This window comes from Molossus molossus, unplaced genomic scaffold (assembly GCF_014108415.1).
Source record: "Molossus molossus isolate mMolMol1 unplaced genomic scaffold, mMolMol1.p scaffold_m16_p_6, whole genome shotgun sequence".
NCBI lineage: Eukaryota > Metazoa > Chordata > Mammalia > Chiroptera > Molossidae > Molossus > Molossus molossus.
The window spans coordinates 69,827,748-69,855,204 of NW_023425399.1; the positions used below are offsets into that span (position 1 = coordinate 69,827,748).

General features: G+C 37.7%; 2 protein-coding genes and 1 pseudogene across 3 annotated transcripts in view; 1 reads left to right on the plus strand and 2 right to left on the minus strand.

The window, feature by feature from the left end:
* The window catches only part of MYOM1 (myomesin 1), a 173,005-nt gene that overhangs the window by 70,849 nt on the left and 74,699 nt on the right, over nt 1-27,457 (plus strand). For both annotated transcript variants that reach the window (XM_036244934.1, XM_036244935.1), the window contains exons 13-14: nt 178-234; nt 25,609-25,733. In XM_036244934.1, the coding sequence (XP_036100827.1) occupies nt 178-234; nt 25,609-25,733 (182 nt within the window). The remainder of the gene's footprint in view (nt 1-177; nt 235-25,608; nt 25,734-27,457) is intronic.
* LOC118618592 lies at nt 5,000-5,290 on the minus strand (annotated as a pseudogene).
* LOC118618591 (prothymosin alpha-like) lies at nt 8,110-8,418 on the minus strand. The gene has a single exon (XM_036244936.1). The coding sequence runs from the start codon at nt 8,416-8,418 to the stop codon at nt 8,110-8,112; it is 309 nt and encodes a 102-aa protein (XP_036100829.1).

The window sequence follows — 27,457 nt, forward strand, 5'->3', positions numbered from 1 at the left end:
CAGCAGATTGGGAATTCCTAAAGGACACACTATCATATACGTGTTCAGTAAGACTCTTCAGCAAAATATGTAAGTCAACTAGTAACACACCCATTTGTGACTAATCTGGCCAGTTTATCAATACAATTGAAACTACATTTGTAAATATTTGTGATTTTTTTATTTATTTCTGTTCAGGTCGCCCTTCAGCACCCTGGACTGGACAAATCATTGTCACTGAAGAGGAACCTAGAGGTAAAGGTTACATTTTCCTCAGATACTGTTGCTAATGTTTTGCTATGCTGGTTAGCTCTTGTAGTGGATCGTACAGTGAATATTAAGATGTTTTGGAAATAATATTCTGAAATATTTGGAGATCATAAAGTAACTTATATTGTCAGAGAATCACTTTTCCTAAAAACTTTTTAAAAATATAATTAATATACAGTAAACAGTATATCTGTAAAATGTACAATTTGATAAATTTTACAGGTATGTTCAACTGTGAAACCATCACCATGATCAAAATAATGAACATATTTATCACCCCTAAAATGTTTTCATCTCCAGGCCATCACTGATATGTTTTTTGTCACTATAGTTTGCATTGTCCACAATTTTAGATAAATGGATTCATACTAATTTTTGTCTGGTTTCTTTCACTCAGCATAATTATTTTGAGATTTAGTCATGTTGATGTGTGTATCAATCAATTCATTCCAATTTATCCATTCACCATTGAAAGTTTCTACAAATATCCTTGTGAAGTGTTTATGTGGACATATGCTTTCATTTCTCTTGGATAAATACCTCTGAGTTGAATGGATAGGTTGTATGGTAGGTTTATATTTATTTAATTTTGTTTGTTTCTTTTTATTGATTTTAGAGAGAGAGGAAGGGGGAGAGGGAGAGTGAAAGAGAGAGAGGGAAACATCAATGTGAGAGACAAAAATCTATCCACTGCCTCCAGCATGCACCCCACCGGGGATCAAGCCGGCAACCTGGGCATGCGCCCTGACTCGGAATTGAACCAGCAACCTTGCAGTGCATGGGATGTCGCTCAGCCTACTGAGCCATGCCAGCCAGGGCTGTTTATGTTTAATTTTTAAAGCAACTGCCAATTGTTTTCCAAAATGGTTGTATCATTTTACATTCCCATTAGTAGTCTCTCTATGGGAGTTCGCCAACTGCTCCAAATTGTCACCGGTACTTGGCATGGTAAGTCTTTTTAATTTTAGTTGTTTAGTGGTGTATAGTGGTGTTTCATATGATAGTGGTATTTCATAGTAGGTACACAGTGGTTTTAATTTACATTTTCTTACTTGGAAATTAATTGAATGTTTATGGATCTATTTCTGAAGTCTCTATTGGGAAAATTTATTTTCTCTTTATGTAGCTCTTATAAGCATTGTGCTTATTTTTGTTAAAGCTTCATAGTTTTGAAATCAAATAGCATAAATCTTCTAATCTTACCCCCCCCCCACTCCAGAAGTTGTTTTGGCTGTTCTAAGTCTTTGCATTTTCATGTCAAATTTAAAACCAGCTTATAAATTTGTACAAGAACATGCTGGAATTTTAGTCAAGCCTTTTTTTGGGGGGGGGGGTATTGTCTATTAATTAATTAATTTATTATTTATTTATTTACTTATTTATTTATCTTTATTGTTGAAAGTATTGCAGATGTTCTCATTTTCACCACTACCCCCACCCCCAACAGTGGACAGCCTCCTCCCTATTCCCATCCTCCTCTGCCTTCACCATACTGTTGCTTGTATCCATCGATTATGCATATAAGTTCTTTGGTTTATCTCTCTCTGCTCCTCCAATCCCTTTCCCTCTGAGGTTTGTCAGTCTGTTTCCTACTTCCATGTTGCTTGATCTATTTTGCTCATTAGCTTATTTTATTCATTATATTCCACAAATAAATGAGATCATGTGATACTTGCCTTTCTCTGACTGGTTTATTTTGCTTAGCATAATGCCATTTCAAAGGGTAAGGATCTTTCTTTTTAATAGCTGCATAGTGTTCCATTGTATAAACATACCACAGCTTTTTTAACCACTCATCTACTGATGGATACTTTGGCTGTTTCCAGATCTTAACTATTGTAAATAGTGCTGCTATGAACATAGTGGTGCATGTATTTTTCTGATTGGTGTTTCAGTCTTAGGATATATTTCTAGAAGTGGGATCACTGGTTCAAATGGCAGTCCCATTTTTAATTATTTGAGGAAACATAATATTGTTTTCCATAATGTCTGCACCAGTCTGCATTCCTACCAGCAGTGTACTAGAGTACCCTTTTCTCCACATCCTTGCCAGCACTTGTTGTTTGATGATTTGTTGAATGTAGCCTTTCTGGCAGGGGTGAGGTGATACTTCATAGTCATTTTAATTTACATCTCTCTGATGATTAGTGATGTTGAGAAGTTTTTCATGGGTCTCTTGGCCATTTGTATGTCCTTTTTGGAAAAGTGTCTATTCAGGTTCTGTGCCCATTTTTAATTGGATTATTTATCTTCCTTTTATTGAGTTGTATGACTACTTTATATATTTTGGAAATTAACCCCTTATCCAATGTATTGTTGGTAAATATGTTCTCCCATACAGTGGGTTCTTTTTTCATTTTGATGCTGGTTTCTTTTGCTGTGTAGAAGCTTTGTAGTTGGATATAGTCTGATTTATTAAAATTTTCCTTTGGTTTTCTTGACCTAGGCTATGTATCAGTGAAAATTCTGCTACATGTGATGTCTGAGATTGTGCTGCCTACATTTTCTTCTAGGATTTTTATGGTTTCATAGGTTACATTTAAGTCTTTTATCTATTTTGAGTTTATTCTTGTGTATTCTTGATGGTCAAGTTTCATTTTTCGGTATGTACCTGTCCAATTCTTCCAACACCATTTATTGAAGAGATAGTCTTTACTCGGTTGCATGCTCTTGCCTTCTTTTTCAAATGTCAATTGAACATAATATCTTGGGTTGATTTCTGTGTCTCTATTCTGTTCCATTGATTTATATGCCTGTTCTTGTGCCAGTACCAGGCTGTTTTGATTACAGTGGCTTTGTAGTATAACCTGATATCTGGTATTGTGATCCCTCCAACTTTGTGCTTCTTTTTCAAGATTACTGTGGCTATTTGGGGTCTTTTTAGGTTCCAAAACTTTTGGAGTTTTGTTCTAGATCTGTGAAATATGCCACTGGTATTTTAATAGGGATTGCATTGAATCTATAGATTGCTTTGGGTAGTATGGACATTTTAATGATGTTGATTCTTTCAATCCATGAACGTGGTATATGTTTCCACTTTTTTATATCTTCTTCTATTTCTCTTTTTTAAATATGTTTTTATTGATTTTTTAGAGAAAGAGGAAGGGAGAGAGAGAGATAGAAACATCAGTGTGAGCGAAATACATCAGCTACCTCCTGCACACCCCCTTTTGGGATTCAAGCTTGCAACCCAGGCATGTGCCCTGACCAGGAATCAAACCAGGACCTCTCAATCCATGGGACAATGCTCAATCCACTGAGCTACACCGCCTGGGCTCTTTACTTTTTTTGATGTCCTATAGTTTTCTCAGAACAGGTCTTTTACCTCGTTGGTTAAGTTTATTCCTAGGTATCTACTTTTTTTTGTTGCAGTGTTAAATGGGATTTTTTTTTTTTTTAGTTTTTCTGAGTGTTCATTATTGGTGTATAAAAAATGCCATCAATTTCTGAATGTTAATTTTGCATCCTACTACTTTGCTAATTCTTTTATTAAATCTTGTTTTTTGATGGAGTCATTAGGGTTTTCTGTATACATCTGTGAATAATGACAGTTTCACTGTCTCCTTTCCAACCTGAATGCCTTTTATTTTTTCTTCTTCTCTAATCACTGTGTCTAAGACTTTCAGTGTCATGTTGAATAAGAGTGGCAAAAGCAGACATCTCTGTCTTATTTCTGTTCTTAAGGGAAATGCTTTTAGTTTTTGCCCATTGAGTATGATGTTGGCTGAAGGTTTGTCATATGTGGCTTTTATTATGTTGAGGTATGATCTCTCAATTTCCATTTTGCTGAGAGTTTTTATCAAAAATGGGTGCTGGATATTGTCACGTGCTTTTTCAGCATCTATTGATATGGTCATATTATTTTAATATTTAAAAAAATGTAAACAAGTAGTTCATTTAAACAACAAGGTGCTTGACTTGAAAGGAAAATTATGTAGGATTCATTTATTGATTCATTTATTTTAGAATAATTTACCCCTACTTAAAGACAGATTGCCCTACATGTAATAGCTACGTACAAAAAAGTTATAAAATTTTCTTTGGTTTGACAATGATAAATGAAAAACATTAAAATTCTCCAATCAAACAAGGTATGCAAGGATTTTTATGTTGTTCTTTTTTGTTAAACTGTGAGAGCAAAATAACTTACTGGAATATAAAGACAAAAGTTGAATGAGCATTCCACTAATGGAGAAAGGGGGTATTTTTACAGAACCAGTATTTTCCCCCTCCCATCTCCATTTGATGTCGATCAAAACATATCATTGGCCATTTAGGTAAAAAAAAATGCAAATGCTTGTACACATACATCAGTTACTTTATGTACAATAAAGGAATAAGGAAAAGGAAAAGGAAAGAATAGAGAAAATTATAATGTAGTATTCAGATGTGTTGAAACCAAATAGTAGTTTTCTAATTGAGAATGTCTTCTTGGTCTGGAGGGACAGAGTTCTGGAGTAAAGTAGCAGGTTCCCTTTTATTTTTTTATTTTTATTTTTTATCCTCACCCGAGGACATTTTTCCATTTTTTGTTGAGATAGAGCGGGAGAGAGAGAGAGGAAGAGAGAGAGAGAGAAACATCGATGTGAAAGGGACACATCGAGTGGGTGCAACCCGCAAGACCAACCAGGGCCGGGGACAAACTGCAACCGAGGTATGTGCCCTTAGCAGGAACCGAACCCGGGTCTCTCTGTACCGCAGGCCGATGCTCCAACCGCTGAGCCAAACCGGCCGGGGCGCAAGTTTTCTTTTAGTAGACATGTCCTGTCTGCTGCTGGAATATATCAATTGTATCTTTATCCTACATTTCCAACTTTGCAGGTATGTCTGTTTCATTGATTGGCTGCTTGTCAAATCAGAATTTGATCTGCCTCCTCAGCAAACCATGTCAATCACAACAGGCTTTCATTAGTTTACTAAGTGGTGTATGCCTCTTAATCTTAAACTGTACCACAGAATCATTCTGCCCCAACACATTCAAATTAATATTGTTGTTGTTATTCTCAGTCTTGACTCCTTTCTTGGGCTATCCATCGGCCATGGCGAGCACCAGAGTCTCCTCAGCAGCTGCTTCATAAAAGAGGTATCAGATCTGCACCAAATGAGCACACAAGCAGCACCAGGAGTGGCAGAAGTATCTTTCATTTAGTTTATGTGATGTGTCACATTTATTGATTTGAAAATATTGTACCATGCTTTCATCCCTGGGATAAATCCCACTGGCCATGGTGAATAATTACACTGATACATTACTGGATCTGATTTGCTAATATTTTGTTGAGGATTTTGGCATCTATGTTCAAGAGGGATATTGGCCTGTAATTTTCTTCTTCTTCTTTTTTTAAATCCTCACCCAAGGACATTTCTGTGTTTATCTTCAGATAGAGTAGGAGGAAGAGAAGGAGGGGGAGAGAGAGAGAGAGAGAGAGAGAGAGAGAGAGAGAGAGAGAGAGAGAGAGAGAGAAACATCAATGTGAGAGACACATCGAGTGGCTGCCACCCACATGACCCCAACTGGGGCCAGGGACAAACTGCAACCAAGGTACATGCCCTTAGCGGGAACTGAACGTGGGACTCTTTAGTCCACAGGCCAATGCTCTAACAGCTGAGCTAAACCTGCCAGGGCAGCCTATAATGTTTTTTCTCTGAAGTGTCTTTATCTGGTTTTGGAATTAGGATTATGCTGGCCTCATAAAAATAGCTTGGAAATCTTCCTTCCTCTTTAATTTTTTAGAGTAGTTTGAAGAGAATAGGTGTTAGTTTTTCTTTGAATATTTGGTAAAATGCCCCAGTGAAGCCATCAGACCAGAGCTTTTATTTGCTGGGAGTTTATTGATTACTGTTTCTACTTCCTTAGTTGTTTTCTGACTCTTCCTGGTTGAGTTTTGGAAGCTTGTATGATTCTAGAAATTTTCCACATCACCTAGGTTGTCCAATGTGTTGGCATATGCATTCATAGTATTTTCTTACAGTCCTTTGTATTTCTGTGGTACCAGTTGTTACTTCACCTCTTTCATTTCTGATTTTATTTATTTTGGTCCTCTCTTTGTTTCTTGGTGAGTCTGACTAAGGGTTCATCAATTTTGTTTATCCTTCAAAGAACCAGGTCTTGGTTTCATGGATCTTTAGTATGTTTATTTAGTCTCTATGTCATATATTTTTGCTCTGATCTTTATTACTTCCTTCCTCCTACTTACTCTGGGGTTGTTGTTTTTGTTTTGGTGTTGTTCTCTTTCTAATCTTTAAAATTTAGAGTTAAATAGTTTATTAAAAGGGTTTCTTTTTTTAAAATTACTTAATTAATTTTTGTTACAGATATTTCTCCTCCCCCCCCCACCTGATTCACTTACCCTCCTTCCCCGCCCTGTACCCAGCTTTGTTGTCCATGTCAATTGTTCATGCACACATGCATAAAATTTCTGTGGTTTATCTCTCCCCCACCACTCCCTATTCTGTGGATTGTCAGTGTGTACCCTACTTCCATGTCTCTGGGACTACCCCATTCTTCAGACTGTTATGTTCATTATATTCCACAAATAAGTGAGATCATATGATACTTGTCTTTCTCTGTTTGGCTTGTTTCGCTTAGGATAATACTTTCCAGGTCCCTCCATGTCTTCTCAAAGGATAAGAGATCTTTCTTTTTTACAGCTGCATAGTACTCCATTGTGTATATGTACCACCACTTTTTTATCTATTGGTCTACTGATGGACATTTGGGCTGTTTCCAGATCTCAGCTATTGTAAATAGTGCTGCTACAAACATGGGGTTACATATATTCTTTCTGGTTGGTTATTTCAGGCTTCTTGGGGTATATTCCTACAAGTGGGATCACTGGGTCAAATGGAAGTTCAATTTTTAATTTTTTGAGGTAACACCATATTGTTTTCCATAGTGGCTGCACCAGTCTGCATTCCCAACAGCAGTGTACTAGAGTCCCCTTTTCTCCACACCCTCGCCAACACTTGTTGTTTGATGATTTGTTGATGGCAGCCATTCTGACAGGTGTGAGGTGATACCTCATTGTTGTTTTAATTTGCATCTCTCTGATGATTAGAGATGTTGAGCATTTCTTCATATGTCTCTTAGCCATTTGTATGTCCTGTTTGGAGAGGTGTCTATTTAGTTCCTCTGCCCATTTTTGTTGTTGTTGTTGTAGAACAACTCAGCAAAATAAAATTCCTGTTTATTGTTGGACAACATTGTTTCACACATACATCAAACAGGCCAAAAAATAAAAAAATAAACAGCAACTTCATAGACAAAAAAAGGAAGAAAAAGAAACCTTTTATCTTTGGCCTTTTTAACCATCTCATACAAACCAACTACTTATAGTACAGCTAAGTACATACACAAAAAGTTACTGGAATGCTCGGAATAAGATTGTTTCTGTTGTTGTTTTTGCTTTTTTCACAAGGTTTTTTTTTCTACTTTGAGATTATAATGAACATGGTCATACCACAAGTCAGAAGTAGGACAGAGAACACTCCAAAGGCTGGTTTGGTTATCCCGAGATCATTAAAAATGGCTGACCCCCAACAATATACAAAAATATAAAATGTAAATAAAAAATACAAATTTTCCTTTTTAAAGTACTTTTAAGAAAAAAATCAGGCCTTGGAAGTTTTGGTTCTTTTTCCCTCCCCTGTTGCAAATTCACTTTGTGGTTCTGGTTGGGTGGTGGCGGTGGCGAGTGCGTGTCATCTGCTGGTGGCACTGCCTGCAGTGGGCAGGCAGGCGGGCGGGACACTCTACTCGAAGGTGACCACGTTTAGATTCTGAGACGGAAAGTGGAGGGTGAATAGGTCACAGAGGCCTTTTTTTTTTTTTTTAAGTTTAACTTTTCCCTTTTTTGCTGTCTAGTCATCCTCATCAGTCTTCTGCTTCTTGGTGTCAACATTGTCATCCTCGTCATCTTCAGCTGCTTCAGCCTCCTCATCTTCATCTCCATCCTCTTCCTCACCATCACCTTCCTCCTCCTCCTCCTCCCCTCTTTCTTCCTCTTCCTCACCTACCTCATTGTCAGCCTCCTGCTCCCCATTTTCCTCATTAGCGTTCCCATTAGCAGGTGTGCATCTTCCATTCTCTGCCTCCTCCACAACTTTCTTCTTCTTTTTTAAGTCCTTGGTGGTGATCTCGGAGCTGGTGTCGACAGCTGCGTCTGACATGGTGGGCACACTGGTGAACCGATGCAACGGATTTTTAAAAAAAGAGCGAGAGTAAAAAAGAGCGAGAGTTCGAAGACTCTGGCGAAGAAGCTGCCACAATCCGCAGCGGCGGAAGAGGCGTGGGGCAGAGGAGGCTGCAGCAAGTGAAGAGGCAGCCACAGGAACAATGCAAAGATGACTTTTCAGAACAGCCAGTGGGGATCCTCTGCCCATTTTTTAATTGGGTTCTTTGGTTTCCTTTTGTTGAGTTGTATGAGCACTCTATATATATTGGAAATTAACCCCTTATCTGATATATCATTGGCAATTATGCTCTCCCATAGAGTGGGTTGCCTTTCCATTTTGATGATTATATCTTTTGCTGTGCAGAAGCTTTTGAGTTTGATGTAGTCCCATTTTCTCCTTTGTTTCTGTTGCCTTAGGTGATGTATCAGTGAAAATTCTGCTGCATATGATGTCTGAAATTTTGTTGCCTACACTTCCATCCAGGATTTTTATAGATTCATGAGCCACATTTAAGTTTTTTATCCATTTTGAGTTTATTCTTGTATAGGGTGTAAGTTGATGGTCTAGTTTCATTTTTTGCATGTAGCTGTCCAATTATCCCAACACCATTTATTAAAGAGGCTGTCTTTACTCCACTATATGCTCTTGCCACCTTTGTCAAATATTAATTGAACATATTGCCTTGGGTCCATTTCTGGGTTCTCTGTTCTGTTCCACTGGTCTATATGCCTGTCCTTGTGCCAGTACCAGGCTGTTTTGATTACAGTGGCTTTGTAGTATAACCTGAAATCTGGTAATGTGATCCCTCCTACTTTGTTCTTCTTTTTTTAAGATTGCTGTGGCTATTTGAGGTCCTTTTTGGTTCCATATGAACTTTTGAAGTATTTGTTCTAGTTCTGTGAAATATGTCGTTGGTATTTTGATAGGGATTGCATTGAATCTATAGATTGCTTTGGGTAGTATGGACATTTTAATGATGTTAATTCTTCTAATCCATAAATATGGTATGTGCTTCCACCTTTTTATATCTTCCTCTATTTCTTTTTTGAATGACCTGTAGTTTTCTGCAAGTAGGTCCTGTATTTCTTTGGTTAAGTTTATTCCTAGGTATCTTAATTTTTTTGCCGCAATGGTAAATGGGATTGTTTTCTTAGTTTTTCTTTCTGTGAGTGAGTTCATCATTGGCGTATAAGAATGCCATCGATTTCTTGATGTTAATTTTGTATCCTGCTACTTTGACAAATTCATTTATTAAGTCTAGTAAATTTTTGATGGAGTCTTTGGGGTTTTCTACATAGAGTATCATGTCATCTGCGAATAATGACAGTTTCACTTCCTCTTTTCCAATTTGGATCCCTTTTATTTTTTCTTCCTCTCTGATTGCTGTAGCTAAGACTTTCAGTACTATGTTAAATAACAGTGGTGAACGTGGGCATCCTTGCCTTGTTTCTGTTCTTAAGGGAAAACCTTTTAGTTTTTGCCCATTGAGTATGATGTTGGCTGTAGGTCTTTTATATATGGCCTTTATTATGTCAAGATATGATCCCACATTGCTGAGCACTTTTATCAGAAATTGAGGCTGAATTTGTCCAAGGCTTTTTCAACATCTATGATCATGTGGTTTTTATTCTTCATTTTATTTATGTGGTATATCACATTTATTGATTTGTGAATATTGTACCAGCCTTGCATCCCTGGGATGAATCCTACTTGGTCATGGTGAATAATTTTTTTGATACATTGCTGGATTCGATTTGCTAGTATTTTGTTCAGGAGTTTGGCGTCTATGTTCATCAGGGATATTGGCCTGCAGTTTTCTTTCTTTGCAATGTCTTTTTCTGCTTTTGGAATTAGAATTATGCTGGCCTCATAAAACAAATTTGGAAGTCTTCCTTCTTCTTGAATTTTTTGAAATAGTTTGAGGAGAATGGGTGTTAGTTCTTCTTTGAATGTTTGGTAAAATTCCCCCGTGAAGCCATCTGGGCCTAGGCATTTATTTGCTGGGAGAGTCTTGATTACATCTTCAATTTCTTTTGTTTTATTTATTTATTTATTTTTTATCCTCACTCAAGTACATTTTTCCATTTTTTGTTAAGATAGAGTAGGAGGGGGAGAGAGAAAGAGAGAGAGAGAAACATCGACGTGAAAGGGCCACATCAAGTGGTTGCCACCCGCACGACCCTACCAGGGCCGGGGACAAACTGTAACCAAGGTACGTGCCCGTAGCAGGACCCGAACCTGGGTCTCTCTGGACCACAGGCTGATGCTCTAACCACTGAGCAAATCCAGCCAGGACTATTTCTTATTGGTCTGTTCAAGTTTTCTATCTCTTCTTGGTTTAGTTTTGGGAGACTATGTGTTTCTAGAAATGTGTATATTTTGCTTAGGTTGTTGAATTTGTTGCCATATAATTGTTCATAGTAGTTGTTAAAGATCTTTTGTATTTATGTATCAGTTGTTACTTCTCCTCTTTCATTTCTGATTTTGTGTATTTGGGTTCTCTCTCTTTCTTTCTTGGTGAGCCTAGCTAAGGGTCCGTCAATCGTGTTTATCTTGATGAAAAACTAGCTCTTTGTTTCATTGATCCTTTGTATTGTGTTTTTGGTCTCTATGTCATTTATTTCTGCTCTGATCTTTACTATTTCCTTCCTTCTACTTACTCTGGGGTTTCCTTTTTGTCTGCTTTCTAGTTCTTTAAGTTGTGAGGTTAGATGGTCAATTGGAAATTTTTCTTGTTTCTTGATGTAGGCCTGTAGTGCTATGAACTTCTCTCTCAGAACTGCTTTTGCTGCATCCCATAGATTTTGTGTTGTTGTGTGTTCATTTTCATTGGTTTCCAGGAAGTTTTTAATTTCTTCCTTGATCTCCATGGTAACCCATCATTGTTTAATAACATGCTATTTAGCTCTATGTGTTCAAATGTCTTTGCATGTTCTTGTTGCAATTGATTTCTAGTGTCATGCCATTGTGATCTGAGAAGATGCTTGATATGATTTCATTCTTCTTGAACTTGTAGAGATTTAGTTTGTGTCCTAACATGTGGTCTATCTTTGAGAATGTCCCATGTGCACTTGAGAAGAATGTGACTTCTGTAGATTTGGGGTGTAACTCTCTGTAGATATCTATTAAATCCATTTGGTCTAGTGCTTCATTTAGAGTCTCTGTTTCCTTGCTAATTTTTTGTCTAGAGGATCTATCCAGTGGTGTCAACGGGGTGTTGAAGTCCCCTGCTATGATTGTATTGCTGTTGATTTCTCCTTGGAAGTCCTCCAGAAGATTTTTAATATATTTTGGTGTTCCTATATTTCATGCATATCAACCCTCCTCCCAACTGGCAACCAACAAAATGTTCTCTGTATCTATGAGAATGTTTCTGTTCTACCTGTTCATTTTGTTTGTAGATTCCATTGTTGATAGATATGTATTCATTGCCATTTTGTTTGTTCATACATTTTATATTTTTCTTCATCATTTCATATAATAATGGTTTGGTACTGATGAACTCCTTTAACTTTTTCTTGTCTGGGAAACTCTTTATATGGCCATCGATTCTAAATGACAGTTTTGCATGATAGAGTAATCTTGGTTGTAGGTTCTTGCTTTTCATCATTCTGAATATTTCTTGCCACTCCCTTCTGGCCTGCAAAGTTTCTTTTGAGATATCAGCTGACAGCCTCATGGGAACTCCCTTGTAGGTAACTAGCTGTTTTTCTCTTGCTGCTTTTAAGATTCTCTCTTTGTCTTGAATCTTTTGCATTTTGATGATAATGTGTCTTGGTGTGGGCCTCTTGGGGTTCATCTTGTTTTGGACTCTCTGTGCTTCCTGGACTTGTATGTCTGTTTCCTTCAGCACGTTATGAAAGTTTTCTGCCATTATTGTTTCAAACAGGCTTTCGATTTCTTGTTCTCTCTCTTCTCCTTCTGGCATCCCCAAGATGTGAATGCTGGCACTTTTGAAGTTGTCCCAGAGGCTCCTTACACTATCCTCATTTTTTTGAATTCCTTTTTCTTTTTGCTGTTCTGATTGGGAATTTTTTGCTTCCTTATATTCCAAATCTATGGTTTGCTCCTTGGATTTACGTACTCTATTATTGAAGCTGTGTAAATTATTCTTTATTTCAGTTAATGCCTCCTTCAATTCTAACGGTTTTATCCATGATTTCTAACTGGTTCTTTTTTATGCTCTCGAGGCCCTCCCTAAGTTCACTGAGGTTCTCACTAAGTTCATTGAGCATCCTTATAAGCAGTATTTTGAACTCAGTATCTGTTAGGTTGTTTATCTCCATTTCGCTTAGTTCTTTTATGGGCGTTTTGTTCTGTTCTTTCATTTGGGACCTGTTTCTTTGTCTCCTCATTTTGGCTGCCTCCCTGTGTATTACTTAATGAGAGGTATGGGGCTCTCTGAGACCAGATGCTGCTCGTTTGAAAGAATTTAGGAAAAAACTGAAGCAGGATCCAAGACAGGCCAATCTTATGGTTTAGCAAGTTGCAACAGCTTGGTTGGGCTTGAACGTTGGGTGGGGTCGGGTGGGGCGAGGCGGGGCCTCAGGGGGTAACAAGGGCAGGGCTACCAGTGTGAGCCAGGTTGCTGGAGTCCCAGATATGGCGACTGTCTGCTGCCCCCACGAAGGGCTCACAAAAGGAACAAAGGCCTCTTACAGCACATTTGTCCCTGAGAAAGCCCCCTCTCCAGCCCTCGCTCCAGTGCCAAACAGCTCAGTTCTTCCCTGTATGACTCTGGTGCCCCTCGAGCTGCCTCCCCTCCAAGCTTAGAGGGAGAGAGCCCAATAAGTTTGCGCGCGGGCCCTTTAGGGAGCTGCCTGGGGCTCCAGCCGCCAGCTTCCCTGAGCCTCAGTTTCTGCTGGTTTTTCCAGCCAGACGTTATGGGGACTTCTCTTCCTGGCACTGGAACCCTGAGTGGGGCACCTGGTGTGGGACGGGGGCCCCTCAGTCCTCAGGAAGGACCTTCCCAGCCGAGGGAGCTTCCTGATTTTTATCCGCCACATGTGGGTGTGGGACCAGCCCGTCTTGCCGCCGCTGCCGCCACCGCCGCCCCTCACACTGCTGCCCCTCCTATCAGTCTGGATGTGGCTGCTGCTTTAATTTCGTAGTTGTAGGACTTCCATTCAACTTGATTTCAGGCGATATTGAATGATGGTTGTTCTGTAGTATAGTTCCGCGTTTACCTACGCCGCCATCTTGACTGGAAGTTCATGGCCTTCATTTTGAAATCTACTTTATCAGATATGAGTATTGCTATCTCAGTTTTTTTTTTTGCTTTCCATTTGCTTGGAAAATTCTTTTCCATCCCTTCACTTTCAGCCTATGTGAGTCTTTTGTTGTGAGGTGGGTCTCTTGTAAACAACATATAGATGAGTCATGCTTTCTTATCCAATCAGCTACTATGTGTCTTTTTATCTCAGCATTCAGTCCATTTACATTTAATGTGATCATTGATATGTACTTGTTTTTTTGTTTGTTTGTTTGTTTTTTATCCTCTCCCGAGGACATTTTTCCATTTTTTGTACAGATAGAGTGGAAGGGGAGAGAGAGAAAAACATCGACATGAAAGGGACACATCGAGTGGTTGCCACCCACACAACCAACCAGGGCTGGGGACAAACTGCAACCAAGGTACGTGCCTTTAGCGGGAACCGAACCCAGGACTTTCTAGACCGCAGGCTGACGCTCTAACCGCTGAGCCAAACCAGCCAGGGCAATATGTACTTGTTTATTGCCCTTTTTGTTTAGTGTGGTTCTATTTTTCTTCCCATTTCTCCTGCTAATTATAGCAGTCCTTTTAACATTTCTTGCAGTTCTGGTTTTGTGCTAATGTATTCCCTTAGCCTTTTTTTTTTCTGGGAAGCTCTTTATTTGACCTTCAATTTGAATGATAGCCCTGCTGGGTAGAGTAGTCTTGGATTCAGATCCTTGTTTTTTATGACCTTGATTACTTCATGCCATTCCCTTCTGGCCTATAGTGTTTCTTGTGAGAAGTCAGCTGAGAATCTTATGGGGGTTCCTTTGTAGGTAACCTGTTGTTTATCTCTTGCTGCTTTTAGGATTTTCTCTTTATCTTTAATTTTTGACTTTTTGTTTACTATGTGTCTTGGTGTAGGCCTGTTTGGGTTCTTTTTACTTGGGGCTCTCTGTACTTCTTGAACTTGAATGCCTTCTTCTGTCACCAAATTAGAGTAGTTTCTGTCACTATTTCTTCAAAGATATTCTCTAACCCTTGCTCATTTTCTTCTTCTTCGAGGACTCCTATGATGCGAATATTATTATGTTTCCAGTTGTCCCATAGTTCTCTTAAGCTGTCTTCCTGTTTTTTAATCGTTTTTTCCTTTGGGTTTTTTGATTGGTTGATTTTATTATACCCTGTCTTCTAATTTGCTGATCTGTTCCTCAGCTTCCTCTAATCTGCTTTTTAGACTTTCCAATGTGTTTTACATTTCTGATATGTCATTTTTTTTTATCTCTTCTTGGTGGTTTTTAATTTCCATTTGGTTTATTTTCATCATCTCTATGTCCTTTCTCATGCTGTTGAGCTTCCCAAGATCATGGCTCTAAATTCTAGCTCTGTTAACTTGCCTAACTTGCCCCACATTGATCTCATCTTTGGTGGAGGTCTCTTGTTCTTTCATTTGGCTTCTGTTATTGTGTTTCACCATTTTGGCTATCACAGTGGGCTTTGGAGCCTGTCAAGTTTTCCTTGTGGGTGTTGGTGTTCGGTTGTTTGTGGCTCCCTCTTTTGTGTTTAGATGAGCAAGAGAGGACCCATGTTAAACACCACTGTCAAGTCTTACTTTCCTGTTTAAGGTTTCTAGCCCAGGGATGGTACTGTTATCCTCTAGCTCTTTGCCTGGAGGCTAGCATTCCAGGTTACTAGAAGAGTTTTGTGTTGTCAGTTGATTGAAAAACTCCCTCAGGTGCTCAGCATAAGGGAATTTCCTGAGGGTGGGGCAGATGCTGGTTGTTAATGAGCCTCAATTAGCATTTCAATGACCTACAGGGTGGGATTGGATCTCCTAGGGAGGGGCTGCTGCCTCTCCCCAGAGCCCTGAGAAGGAGCAATATGGCCACCGTACTGCATGGTACCATCTCAGCAAAAGCTCTGAGTGCCCTCCAAATCCCAAGTGTCCCCACTCAGCTCCTGTCCAGTCTTCCCTCCCTCTGCCGGAGCCCAAGGTGAGTGGCTGTGGCTTTTTTAGCCTCTGTCCCGGCTCTGTGTTGTGGAACCGCTTGGGAGTTTAACCCAAGGGTGCTGCCCACAGCTAAGGCTGCTGCCAAACTGCCGACGATGGGCTCCCAGCCCCTGTCTCGCGCCTTTGCAATCCTACCAGGATCAAGTCAGTGTCCCTGGTTATATGGTCCTCGCAAGCTGCTTTTCTGTTGTTTTTTCCCGTCGATTTGTCTGTGTTATAGTTGTAATTCCAGTTTGGTCCTGGGAGACAGTTTGTGTAGCTTCCATTCACTCCGCCGCCCCTATCAGCTTTTTTATAGAATATCTTTTCAAGGATGTTTGAATAGCAAAAAAATCTTAGATTATAGATGTGGTATATTCTCTAGGGCAAAGAGTTGACTTGTTTTCTAACCAGAGTAATAAATGATAATATCTTTCCCCAGAGAAAGTTTGGGTAGGTTTGGTAGAAGCCTCTTTATAAGACTGGGGTTTCCTAAGTGCAAGGTTTCTCAGCTGTGATAAATCCACTGTGTGTATACCATATGCCTCTGCTGCTCCACATAACTCTGTGGGTTTGGTTGGTAGGGGAAAGGGAAACCAATGAGAACATGAAGTTCATGATGTCTGTAATGCTGTTAGTATAAGAGTCCTTTGTCTTTTACCCAGGAGTCTCATGTCTCTTGCCTGTATCTATAACACTAATAGGAAACATATTAGCTTGTAAGTAGGGTAAAATTTTAGACCCTCCATGGTTCTTGACATCAAAGTGACCCCTTTATGAAACAACTAAAATACTAAGCAAAATACATAAAATTCCTATTCACAGACATTGGATATTAGTCAGCATAGAACAATGATTACCTATAAATAGAAAACAAATTAGGTGAGTGCTGCCTTTGTCCTAGCTTAATGGAGAGAGTTTCAAGGCAGCAGCTCAGGAAGAGGAGCCCAGATCGATCCTGGAAGTATCCCTGAGTGGAGGAGAAGAAGCCAGAATTCTGAAATGCGGAAGGTATCTATAGATAGAATCATAGGGATGATTACTGGAGGAAAGGGTTGCACAGACAGCAGCTTCAGAAATCTTCAGAGAGTCCCTTAGAAGTGCTCATATGAGTACTGATCAGCTCATACATGTGAGGAATCCATCTGAGATGGGGAAAACCCACACAAAAGAATTTGAGGTAACAATCTTCAAAGCTCTCATTGGGCCTGAGAGAATTCATGTTCCCACCAGCCTGAGGGGGAATCTAATTCATTGGGTATCCAGTACAGTACTCAGGAGGTTGTTTCCTCTGTAGTGAGGCCAGATTGCCCCTAGACTAATGGCTTCTCTGACTACACTTAACAAAAGCAAGCCTGAAAAAGATCAAATTGTTTCTCCAGAACACAGCTCAAGAGTATTTTTTATAAAAATACAAATATATCCAGCACCAAACAGTGTAAATTCAAAATGTCTGGCATCTCATAAAAAATAATAATAATAAAGTATGCAAAGAAGCAAGAAAAAAACAACCCATAATAAAGACAAAAAAAATCAAACAGAAAATCAAAACCAGAAATGTCACAAATGATAGAATTAGTAGACAAGGACATAAAAAAGTTATTATAAATATATTCCATATGTCCAAGAAGATAAAGATTGAACATGTTGATTAAAAACATGAAAAATACAAAAATGATACAAACTAACTTCTAGAGATGAAAATCACAAAGTCTAAGATTAAAACAACCCACTGGATGGAATTTCCAGCAAGTTAAACACCATTGAAGAAAAGGACAGTAAAATTAATGACACAGCAATAGACAGAATAAAAAAATGAAACAAACAAACAAACAAAAAAAACAGAAAAGAAAAATGAACAGCGAATCAGTGAACTGTGGTTTCAAGTGGCATGTAATTGGAGTTCCTGAAGTACAGAAGAGTGAAAGAAGTACAGAAAAAATATTTAAAGAAATAATGGTAAAAAGAATTTCCAAGTCTGATGAAAACTACAAACACAGATCCAAGGACCTTATAAACCCCAAGCACAAGATACATAAAGGAAACACACAAATGTGCATCATAATCAAATTTCTAAAACCAGTACTAAAAATAATATTTTTACACAGGTAGAGAAAAAAGATACATTATATACAGAGGAAGAAAAATAAGAATAACAACAGTAATTTTTATAATGCATGTCTGCACTATAATGGGCATACTCTTTACACTACTGAATAAAAAACTGTCAACCCAGAATCCTATACATAGTGAAGATATATTTTTAAAATGAAGATGAAATAGAGACTCAGACAAAAAATAACAAAATAATTCATAACCACCAGGCTGGCACTACAAAAAATATTAAAGGAAATGACTTAGGTAGAAAGTCATATCAGATGCACATACAGATCTACAAAAAGAAATTAGCAATAGAAATGATAAAAATATAAGTGAATACTTAAAACTTTTTTTCTTACTTTTAAAATATTTTTGAAAGATAAGCTACTATTTAAACAAAAATAGTAACATTGTATTGGAGAGTTTAAAATAGATACACAAATAAAATGTATAACAACAATAGCACCATGGCTCAGAGGGGAAATGAAATAATACTGTTGTAAGTTCTTACACTACATGTGAAGTAGTATAATATTACTTGAAGATAGGTTATGATACAATGTATATGAAACAAATCCCAAATGAAAGAACAAGAGAATTCTGTCAAAGATGAGATCAATGAAATGCATCTAAGCAAATTATCAGAGGTAGAGTTCAGAGCCACAATCTTGAGGAAGCTCAACAGCATCAGTAAGGATATCAGCACCATGAGTAAAGATATAGAAACATTGAAAACCAAAACAAAGTGGAAATGAAGAATAACATATCATAAATAAAGAACATATTAGAAGGACTAACCAGCAGAGTAGAGGAAGCTGAGGACCGGGTCAGCGAATAAGAACAGGGTAGAAAAAAATCAACCAATCAAAAAACCAAAAGGAAAAAACAATTGAAAAACAGGAAGACAGCTTAAGAGAACAGTGGGAAAACTGGAAACGTAATAATATTCGCATCATAGGAGTCCTCGAAGAAGAAGAAAATGAGCAAGGGTTAGAGAATATATTTGAAGAAATAGTGACAGAAACTACTCTAATTTGGTGACAGAAGAAGGCATTCAAGTTCAAGAAGCACAGAGAGCCCCAAGTAAGAAGAACCCAAACAGGCCTACACCAAGACACATAGTAATCAAAAAGCCAAAAATTAAAGACAAAGAGAAAATCCTAAAAGCAGCAAGAGATAAACAACAGGTTACCTACAAAGGAACCCCCATAAGGCTCTCAGCTAACTTCTCACAAGAAACACTACAGGCCAGAAGGGAATGGCATGAAGTAATCAAGGTCATGAAAAACAAGGATCTGAATCCAAGACTACTCTACCCAGCAAAGCTATCATTCAAAATAGAAGGTCAAATAAAGAGCTTCCCAAACAAAAAAAAGTTAAGGGAATACATCAGCACAAAACCAGAACTGCAAGAAATGTTAAAAGACTGCTGTAATTAGCAGGAGAAATGGAAAGAAAAATAGAACCACACTAAACAAAAAGGGCAATAAATAAGTACATATCAATAATCACCTTAAATGCAAATGGACTGAATGCTTCCATAAAAAGACACAGAGTAACTGATTGGATAAGAAAGCATGACTCATCTATATGTTGTTTACAAGAGACCCACCTCACAATGAAAGACTCACATAGGTTGAAAGTGAAGGGATGGAAAAAAATTTCCCAAGCAAATGGAAACAAAAAAAAAAAGCTGAAATAGCAATACTCATATCTGATAAAGTAGATTTCAAAATGAAGGCCATAATTAGAGACAAAGAAGGCCACTACATAATATTGAAAGGATCTATCCAACAGGAAGATATAACCTTGATAAACATATATGCACGAAATATAGGACCACCAAAATATATTAAAAATCATCTGGAAGACTTCCAAGGAGAAATCAACAGCAATACAATCATATCCGTTGACACCACTGGATAGATCCTCTAGACAAAAAATTAGCAAGGAAACAGAGACTCTAAATGAAGCACTAGACCAAATGGATTTAATAATTATCTACAGAGAGTTACACCCCAAATCTACAGAAGTCACATTCTTCTCAAGTGCACATGGGACATTCTCAAAGATAGACCACATGTTAGGACACAAACTAAATCTCTACAAGTTCAAGAAGAATGAAATCATATCAAGCATCTTCTCAGATCACAATGGCATGAAACTAGAAATCAATTGCAACAAGAACATGCAAAGACATTTGAACACATAGAGCTAAATAGCATGTTATTAAACAATGATGGGTTACCATGGAGATCAAGGAAGAAATTAAAAACTTCCTGGAAACCAATGAAAATGAACACACAACAACACAAAATCTATGGGATGCAGCAAAAGCAGTTCTGAGAGGGAAGTTCATAGCAATACAGTCCTACCTCAAGAAACAAGAAAAATTTCCAATTGACTGTCTAACCTCACAAATTAAAGAATTAGAAAGCAGACAAAAAGGAAACCCCAGAGTAAGTAGAAGGAAGGAAATAGTAAAGATCAGAGCAGAAATAAATGACATAGGGACCAAAAACACAATTCAAAGGGTCAATGAAACATAGAGCAGGTTTTTTGAAAGATAAACAAGATTGATGGACCCTTAGCTAGACTTACCAAGAAACAAAGAGAGAGAACCCAAATACACAAAATCAGAAATGAAAGAGGAGAAGTAACAACCGACACCACAGAAATACAAAAGATCGTTAACAGCTACTATGAACAACTATATGGCAACAAATTCGACAATCTAAGCAAAATGGACAAATTTCTAAAAACACACAGTCTCCCAAAACTGGACTGGGAAGAGATAGAAAACTTGAACAGACTGATAACAACTAAGGAAATTGAAGAGGTAATCAAGACTCTCCTAGCAAACAAAAGCCCAGGTCCAGATGGCTTCACAGGGAAGTTTTACCGAACATTCAAAAAAGAAGTAACACCCATTCTCCTCAAACTATTTCAAAAAATTCAAGAAGAAGGAAGACTTCCAAACTTGTTCTATGAGGCCAGCATAATTCTAATTCCAAAACCAGAAAAAGACACTACGAAGAAAGAAAACTACAGGCCAATATCCCTGATGAACATAGACACCAAAATCCTGAACAAAATACTAGCAAATTGGATCTAGCAATACATCAAAAAAATTACTCACCATGACCAAGTGAGATTCATTCCTGGGATGCAAGGCTGGTACAATATTCACAAATCAATAAATGTGATACACCACATAAACAAAATGAAGAATAAAAACCACACGATCATATCGATAGACACTGAAAAAGTATTCAACAAAATCCAGCATCCATTTCTGATAAAAATGCTCAGCAATGTGGGATCATATCTCAACATAATAAAGGCCATATATGAATGACCTACAGCCAACATCATACTCAATGGGCAGAAAATAAAAACATTTCCATTAAAAACAGGAACAAGACAGGGATGTCCACTTTCGCCACTCTTATTTAACATAGTACTGAAAGTCTTAGCCACAGCAATCAGACATGAGGAAAAATAAAAGGGATCCAAATTGGAAAGGAGGAAGTGAAACTGTCATTATTTGCAGATGACATGATATTATACATAAAAAAAAACTAAAGACTCCATAAAAAATCTACTAGACTTAATAAATGAATTTGGCAAAGTAGCAGGATACAAAATTAACGTCAAGAAATCGACGGCATTCTTATACATCAATGATGAATTCACAGAAAGAGAAACTGAAAAAACAATCCCATTTACCATCGCGGCAAAAAAATTACGATACCTAGGAATAAACCTAACCAAAGAAGTAAAGGAGCTATTTGCAGAAAACTATGGGATATTGAAAAAAGAAATAGAGGAAGATGTAAAAAAGTGGAAGCACATACCTTGTTCATGGTTTGGAAGAATTAACATCATTAAAATGTCCATACTACCCAAAGCAATCTATAGATTCAATGCAATCCCCATCAAAATACCAACGACATATTTCACAGAACTAGAATAAATACTTCAGAAGTTCATATGGAACCAAAAGAACCCGAATAGCCACAGTAATTTTGAAAAAGAAGGACAAAGTAGGTAGGATCACAATACAAAGCCACTGTAATCAAAACAGCCTGGTACTGGCACAAGAACAGGTATATAGACCAGTGGAGCAGAACTGAGAACCCAGAAATGGACCCAATATGCTCCATTAATATTTGACAAAGGTGGCAAGAGCATACAGTAGAGTAAAGACAGCCTCTTTAATAAATGGTGTTGGGTAAATTGGACTGCTACATGCAAAAAAATGAAACTAGACCAACAACTTACACCATACACAAAAATAAACTCAAAATGGAAAAAAGTCTTAAATGTGACCCATGAATCCATAAAAATTCTAGAAGAAAATGTAGGCATCAAAATTTCGGACATCATACGCAGCAGAATTTTCACTGGTACATCACCTAAAGCAACAGAAACAAGGAAAAAATGAACACATGGGACTACATCAAACTAAAAAGCTTTCACACAGCAAAAGATACAATCATCAAAATGGAAAGGCAACCCACTGTATGGGAGAACATCATTGCCAATGATATATCAGATAAGGGGTTAATTTCCAATATATATAGAGTGCTCATACAACTCAACAAAAGGAAGGCAATGAACCCAATTAAATAATGGGCAGAGGAGCTGAATAGACACCTCTCCAAACAGGACATACAAATGGACAAGAGACATATGAAGAAATGCTCAACATCACTAATCATCAGAGAGATGCAAATTAAAACAACAATGAGGTATCACCTCACACCTGTCAGAATGGCCGCCATCAACAAATCATCAAACAACAGGTGTTGGCGAGGGTGTGGAGAAAAGGGGACTATAGTACACTGCTGGTGGGAATGCAGACTGGTGCAGCCACTATGGAAAACAATATGGTGTTACCTCAAAAAATTAAAAATTGAACTTCCGTTTGACCCAGTGATCTCGCTTCTAGGAATATACCCTAAGAAGCCTGAAACACCAATCAGGAAGAATATATGTATCCCCATGTTTGTAGCAGCACTATTTACAATAGCTAAGATCTGGAAACAGCCCAAGTGTCCATCAATAGACAAATGGATAAAAAAGCAGTAGTACATATACACAATGAAGTACTCTGCAGCTGTAAGAAAGAAAGATCTCTTATCCTTTGAGAAGACATTGAGGGACCTGGAAAGTATTGTCCTAAGTGAAATAAGCCAAGCAGAAAAAGACAAATAACACATGTTCTCACTTATATACGGAATATAATGAACATAACAGTCTGAGGAATATGGTAGACCCAGAAACATGGAAGTAGGGTACAGACTGACATCCCTCAGAAGAGAAGGTGGAGGGGTGGGAAGAGATAAACCATATAACTTATATGCATGTATGCATAACCAACGGACATGGACAAAAAAGATGGGGACGTGGTGGGGGGGATGAGGCGGGGGATTCCAATTGGGTAAAAAAGGAGAAACGTGTAACAAAAAAAAAATTTTAAAAAACACAAAAAATGGAAAGGCAACCCATTGTATGGGAAAACATCATTGCCAATGATACATCAGTTAAGGGGTTAATTTCCAAAATATATAGAGTACTCATACAACTCAACAAAAGTAAGACAAAGAACCCCATTAAAAATTGGGCAGAGGAGCTGAATAGACACCTCTTCAAACAGGACATACAAATGGACAAGATACATATGAAGAAATGCTCAACATCACTAATCATCAGAGAGATGCAAATTTAAACATCAATGAGGTATCACCTCACACCTGTCAGAATGGCCGCCATCAACAAATCATCAAAGGTGTTGGCGAGGCTGTGGAGAAAAGGGGACTCTAGTACACTGCTGGTGGGAATGCAGACTGGTACAGCCACTATGGAAAACAATATGGTGTTACCTCAAAAGGTTAAAAATTGAACTTCCATTTGACCCAGTGATCCCACTTCTAGGAATATACCCTACAAAGCCTGAAACACCAATCAGAAAGAATATATGTACCCTTATGTTCATAACAGCACTATTTATAATAGCTAAGATTTGGAAACAGCCTAACTGTCCATCAGTAGATAAGTGGATAAAAAAGCTGTGGTACATGTACACAATGGAATACTATGCAGCTGTAAGAAAGAAAGATTTCTTATCATTTGAGATGACATGGAGGGACCTGGAGAGTATTATGCTAAGTGAAACAAGCCAAGCAGAGAAAAACAAGTATCATATGATCTCACTTATTTGTGGCATATAATGAAGTAAACAAACTGATGAACAAAATTGACCCAGAGTCATAGAGGTAGGGTACAGACTGACAAACTCCAGAAGAGGGGGTGTTGTGGGGGAAGAGATAAATCACAGAACTTATATGCATGTTTGCATAACCAATGGACATAGACAACAAAGCTGGAGAAGGGACTGGGAGGATGGGGAGGAGGGTGTCAATTGGGAGAAAAGGAGAAACATCTGTAACAAAAACAAATGAATTAATATAATTTAAAATAAAATAAAATATATAAAGAACTCATACAACTTAACACCGAAAAAACAATCTTATTACAAAATGGACTGAGGGCCTGAATAGGTACTTCTCCAAATAGGACATACAGATGGGCAATAGACATATGAAAAGATGTTCAGCATTATTAATCATCAGGGAAATGCAAATTAAAACCATAATGAGATATGACCTCACAGCTATCAAAATGGCATCATCAATAAATCAATAAACAACAAATGTTGGTTAGAATATGGAGAAAAAGAACCCTTGTACACCATTGGTGGGATTGTAAATTGGTGCTGACACTATGGAAAACAGAATGGAATTTCCTCAAAAAAGTAAAAATAGATATGATTCAATAGTTCTATTTCTGAATATTTATTTGAAGAAATCAAAAACACTAATTTAAAAAGATAGATGCACCCCTGTGTTCATTACATCATTATTTACAAAGCCAAGATATGGAAACAACCTAAGTGTCTATCAATCGATGATTGGATAGAGAAATGGTACATATATACAATGGAATATTACTCAGCCATAGATAAGAATGAAATCTTATTATTTACAACAACATCAGTGGACCTAGAGGGTATTATGTTAAGTGAAATAAATCAAAGACAAATATCATATATTTTACTTATATGTGTCATCTACAAAGTAAAATGAACAAACAAAACAGAAACAAACTCATAGATTCAGAGCACAAACTGATGGTTGCCAGATGGGAGGAGGATTTGGGAGCTGAGTGAAAGGTGCAAGAATTAAGAAGTACAAATTGGCTGTTATAAAATAGTGGTGGGGATATAAAGGATACAGCACAGGAAATATAGTAGATAATGCAGAGTGGGGCAAAATTAGTTTTACAGTTGTTCATATGGAACATAATGCAATAATTAATAAATAATAATACAAGAATAAACTGTTTCTCATACTCCTAACAACTGTAAATTACTTTTGCCCCACCCTACATTGTAATAACTATGTATTGCATCAGGTGGGCACTAAGCTTATCTCAGATCACCTCATAAGTTTTATAAATGTCTAACCACCATGCTGTACACTTGAAACTAATATATTATGTCAACTGTAATTTAAAAAATTTTAATCACTCAATCAATGAATTGGGTTAGAAAACTATGATTCCATTTTTTTTCTAAAGCTATAAAAGATAACTTGTATCATTGCAACCGTTTTTCAGGACTAATAAAGAAATTAAAGTTTTCAAGCAAAGAAAGTAAAATTGTGGCTTTGAATTAATGAATGACTATTTTAGGAAGAATTTTAGAGACAAGGTATTTTTTTATACTATGGAGCAGTAATTAACTCTTCCTCCTGTAGTAGAGAAACACGTGTGACTCTGAGTATCCTGGATTTCCCAGAATGTGTGCTCCTCACTTTTCCTTATTGTTTTTCAGAGGGTGTTATTCCTGGACCTCCCACAGACCTCTCTGTCATTGAGGCCACCCAGAGCTACGTGGTGCTAAGCTGGAAGCCCCCTGGCCAGCGTGGCCATGAGGGCATTCTGTACTTTGTGGAAAAGGTAAGACTCTGGGATCAACATTATTACCTCATGCCACTTTCTGAAGCTTTCTTTTAAAAGCAGAAATTCAATTTTCATTGTGTCCTAAACTCTTTAAAACCTTATAAACTGTGAACAATCTCCACAGAAAAATGTGTATCACACAGAACTTTGCCAGAAAGTTCAGAGGATTTATGGACCCCTGAGGCTCATCCATAGACTTCTGAGAAGTCCCCAGACCCCAAATCATGATCCTTTTGAGGAGAGATGATCCTCAAACTGTAGATTTCCTATATGACAATGTTTTCTGGAGACTTTCTGTGTTTCCCTTGCTCTAGTAATGGCTTTTCACCTCTCTACCACTTGTCCTTCTGCAGTAGGGAATGAATGAGCATCAGTGAGGGTAGATGAGTAAAAGGAGTAGAAGTTAAAATACTTTCTGCCTTGGCCGGTTTGGCCCAGCAGTTAGAGTGTCGGCCTGCGGACCAGAGAGTCCTGGGTTCAGTTCCCACTAAGGGCACTTACCTTGGTTGCAGTTTGTCCCCGGCCCTGGTTGGGGTCGTGTGGATGGCAACCAGTCTATGTGTCATTCTCACATCAATGTTTCTCTCTCTTTTCCTTCCTCTCTCCCTCCCGCTCTATCTGAAGATAAATGCAAAAATGTCCTCGGGTGAGGAAAAAAAAAAACAGAAAACTTTCTAATGGTTGACAGAGTTGAAGACAAAGACCTCACATGCTGCCACATGCTTGGCTAGCACTACTCTAAGTTTCAGATCGTAGGGATTAAAAAACAACATAAGATATTGGCTTGTTCTTTCCCTCAAATATATTACAAGTATATTGTAATTATATAATGTTAGAGAAGAAAGCATACAATGAAGGCCTAAAATGAGTGAAATCATGAGAATTGTATGTGAATCTATCATATACCCACATTTGAGGGGAGTTCTAATAAGTATTTATGCCCAGAAAATGAAGAAGAGCCAATACTGTACAGGACATTATTTGGGGAACTGCCCCAGCTGCAAGTACAAACATATAGGAGAACTTACCAGGCAAAGCACAAGGCCTAGGAGTGGAAAAAGTCCTTGTCTAACAGAAGAATTGCTACTAGAGAAGAGCATTTAAAGAGAATTTGCCTAAAGTGAGGTTTAACTCTTATACATTGTTGGTGGGAATGTAAATTGGTTCAACCACTAGGGAAAACAATATGGGGGTTCCTCAAAAAATTAAAAATATAGCTACCATATATCCAGCAATTCCACTTCTGGGTATATACCCAAAGAAAATGAAAATGGGATTTAAAGGAAGCACCCAGGCAAAGAAATCAGATACTGGCTATACTTAAAGATAAATCCCAAAGATAAGGGCACTGACTTCACAAGTAATACTGGAGGTGATTCAATGTCTTCAAAAAATACATGGCATGGAAGTGGCAGGAGGAGGGAAATGAAAAAAAACAAAACAGGATTTTGATAAGATATATGCACTTCCATGTTTATCACAACATTATAGTATTTACAATAGCTGAGATACGGAAACAACCCAAATGCCTACTGATGGATGAATGGATTAAAAAATATGGTAGAATACTATTCAAAACTGGAAGACATTAAATGTCAGTGTTTTTATTCTTTGACACTGTGATATTACAGAGAAATTATTATTCTACTGTTCAGCTGAGTCATCATGTATTCTTAATCCTTAGTCATCATTTGTATTTTTTCATTTTTTTTTTTCCAGCT

Excerpts from the sequence above, each read along its gene's own strand:
- LOC118618591 (XM_036244936.1), bottom strand. The coding sequence starts at position 8,418 with ATGTCAGACGCAGCTGTCGACACCAGCTCCGAGATCACCACCAAGGAC.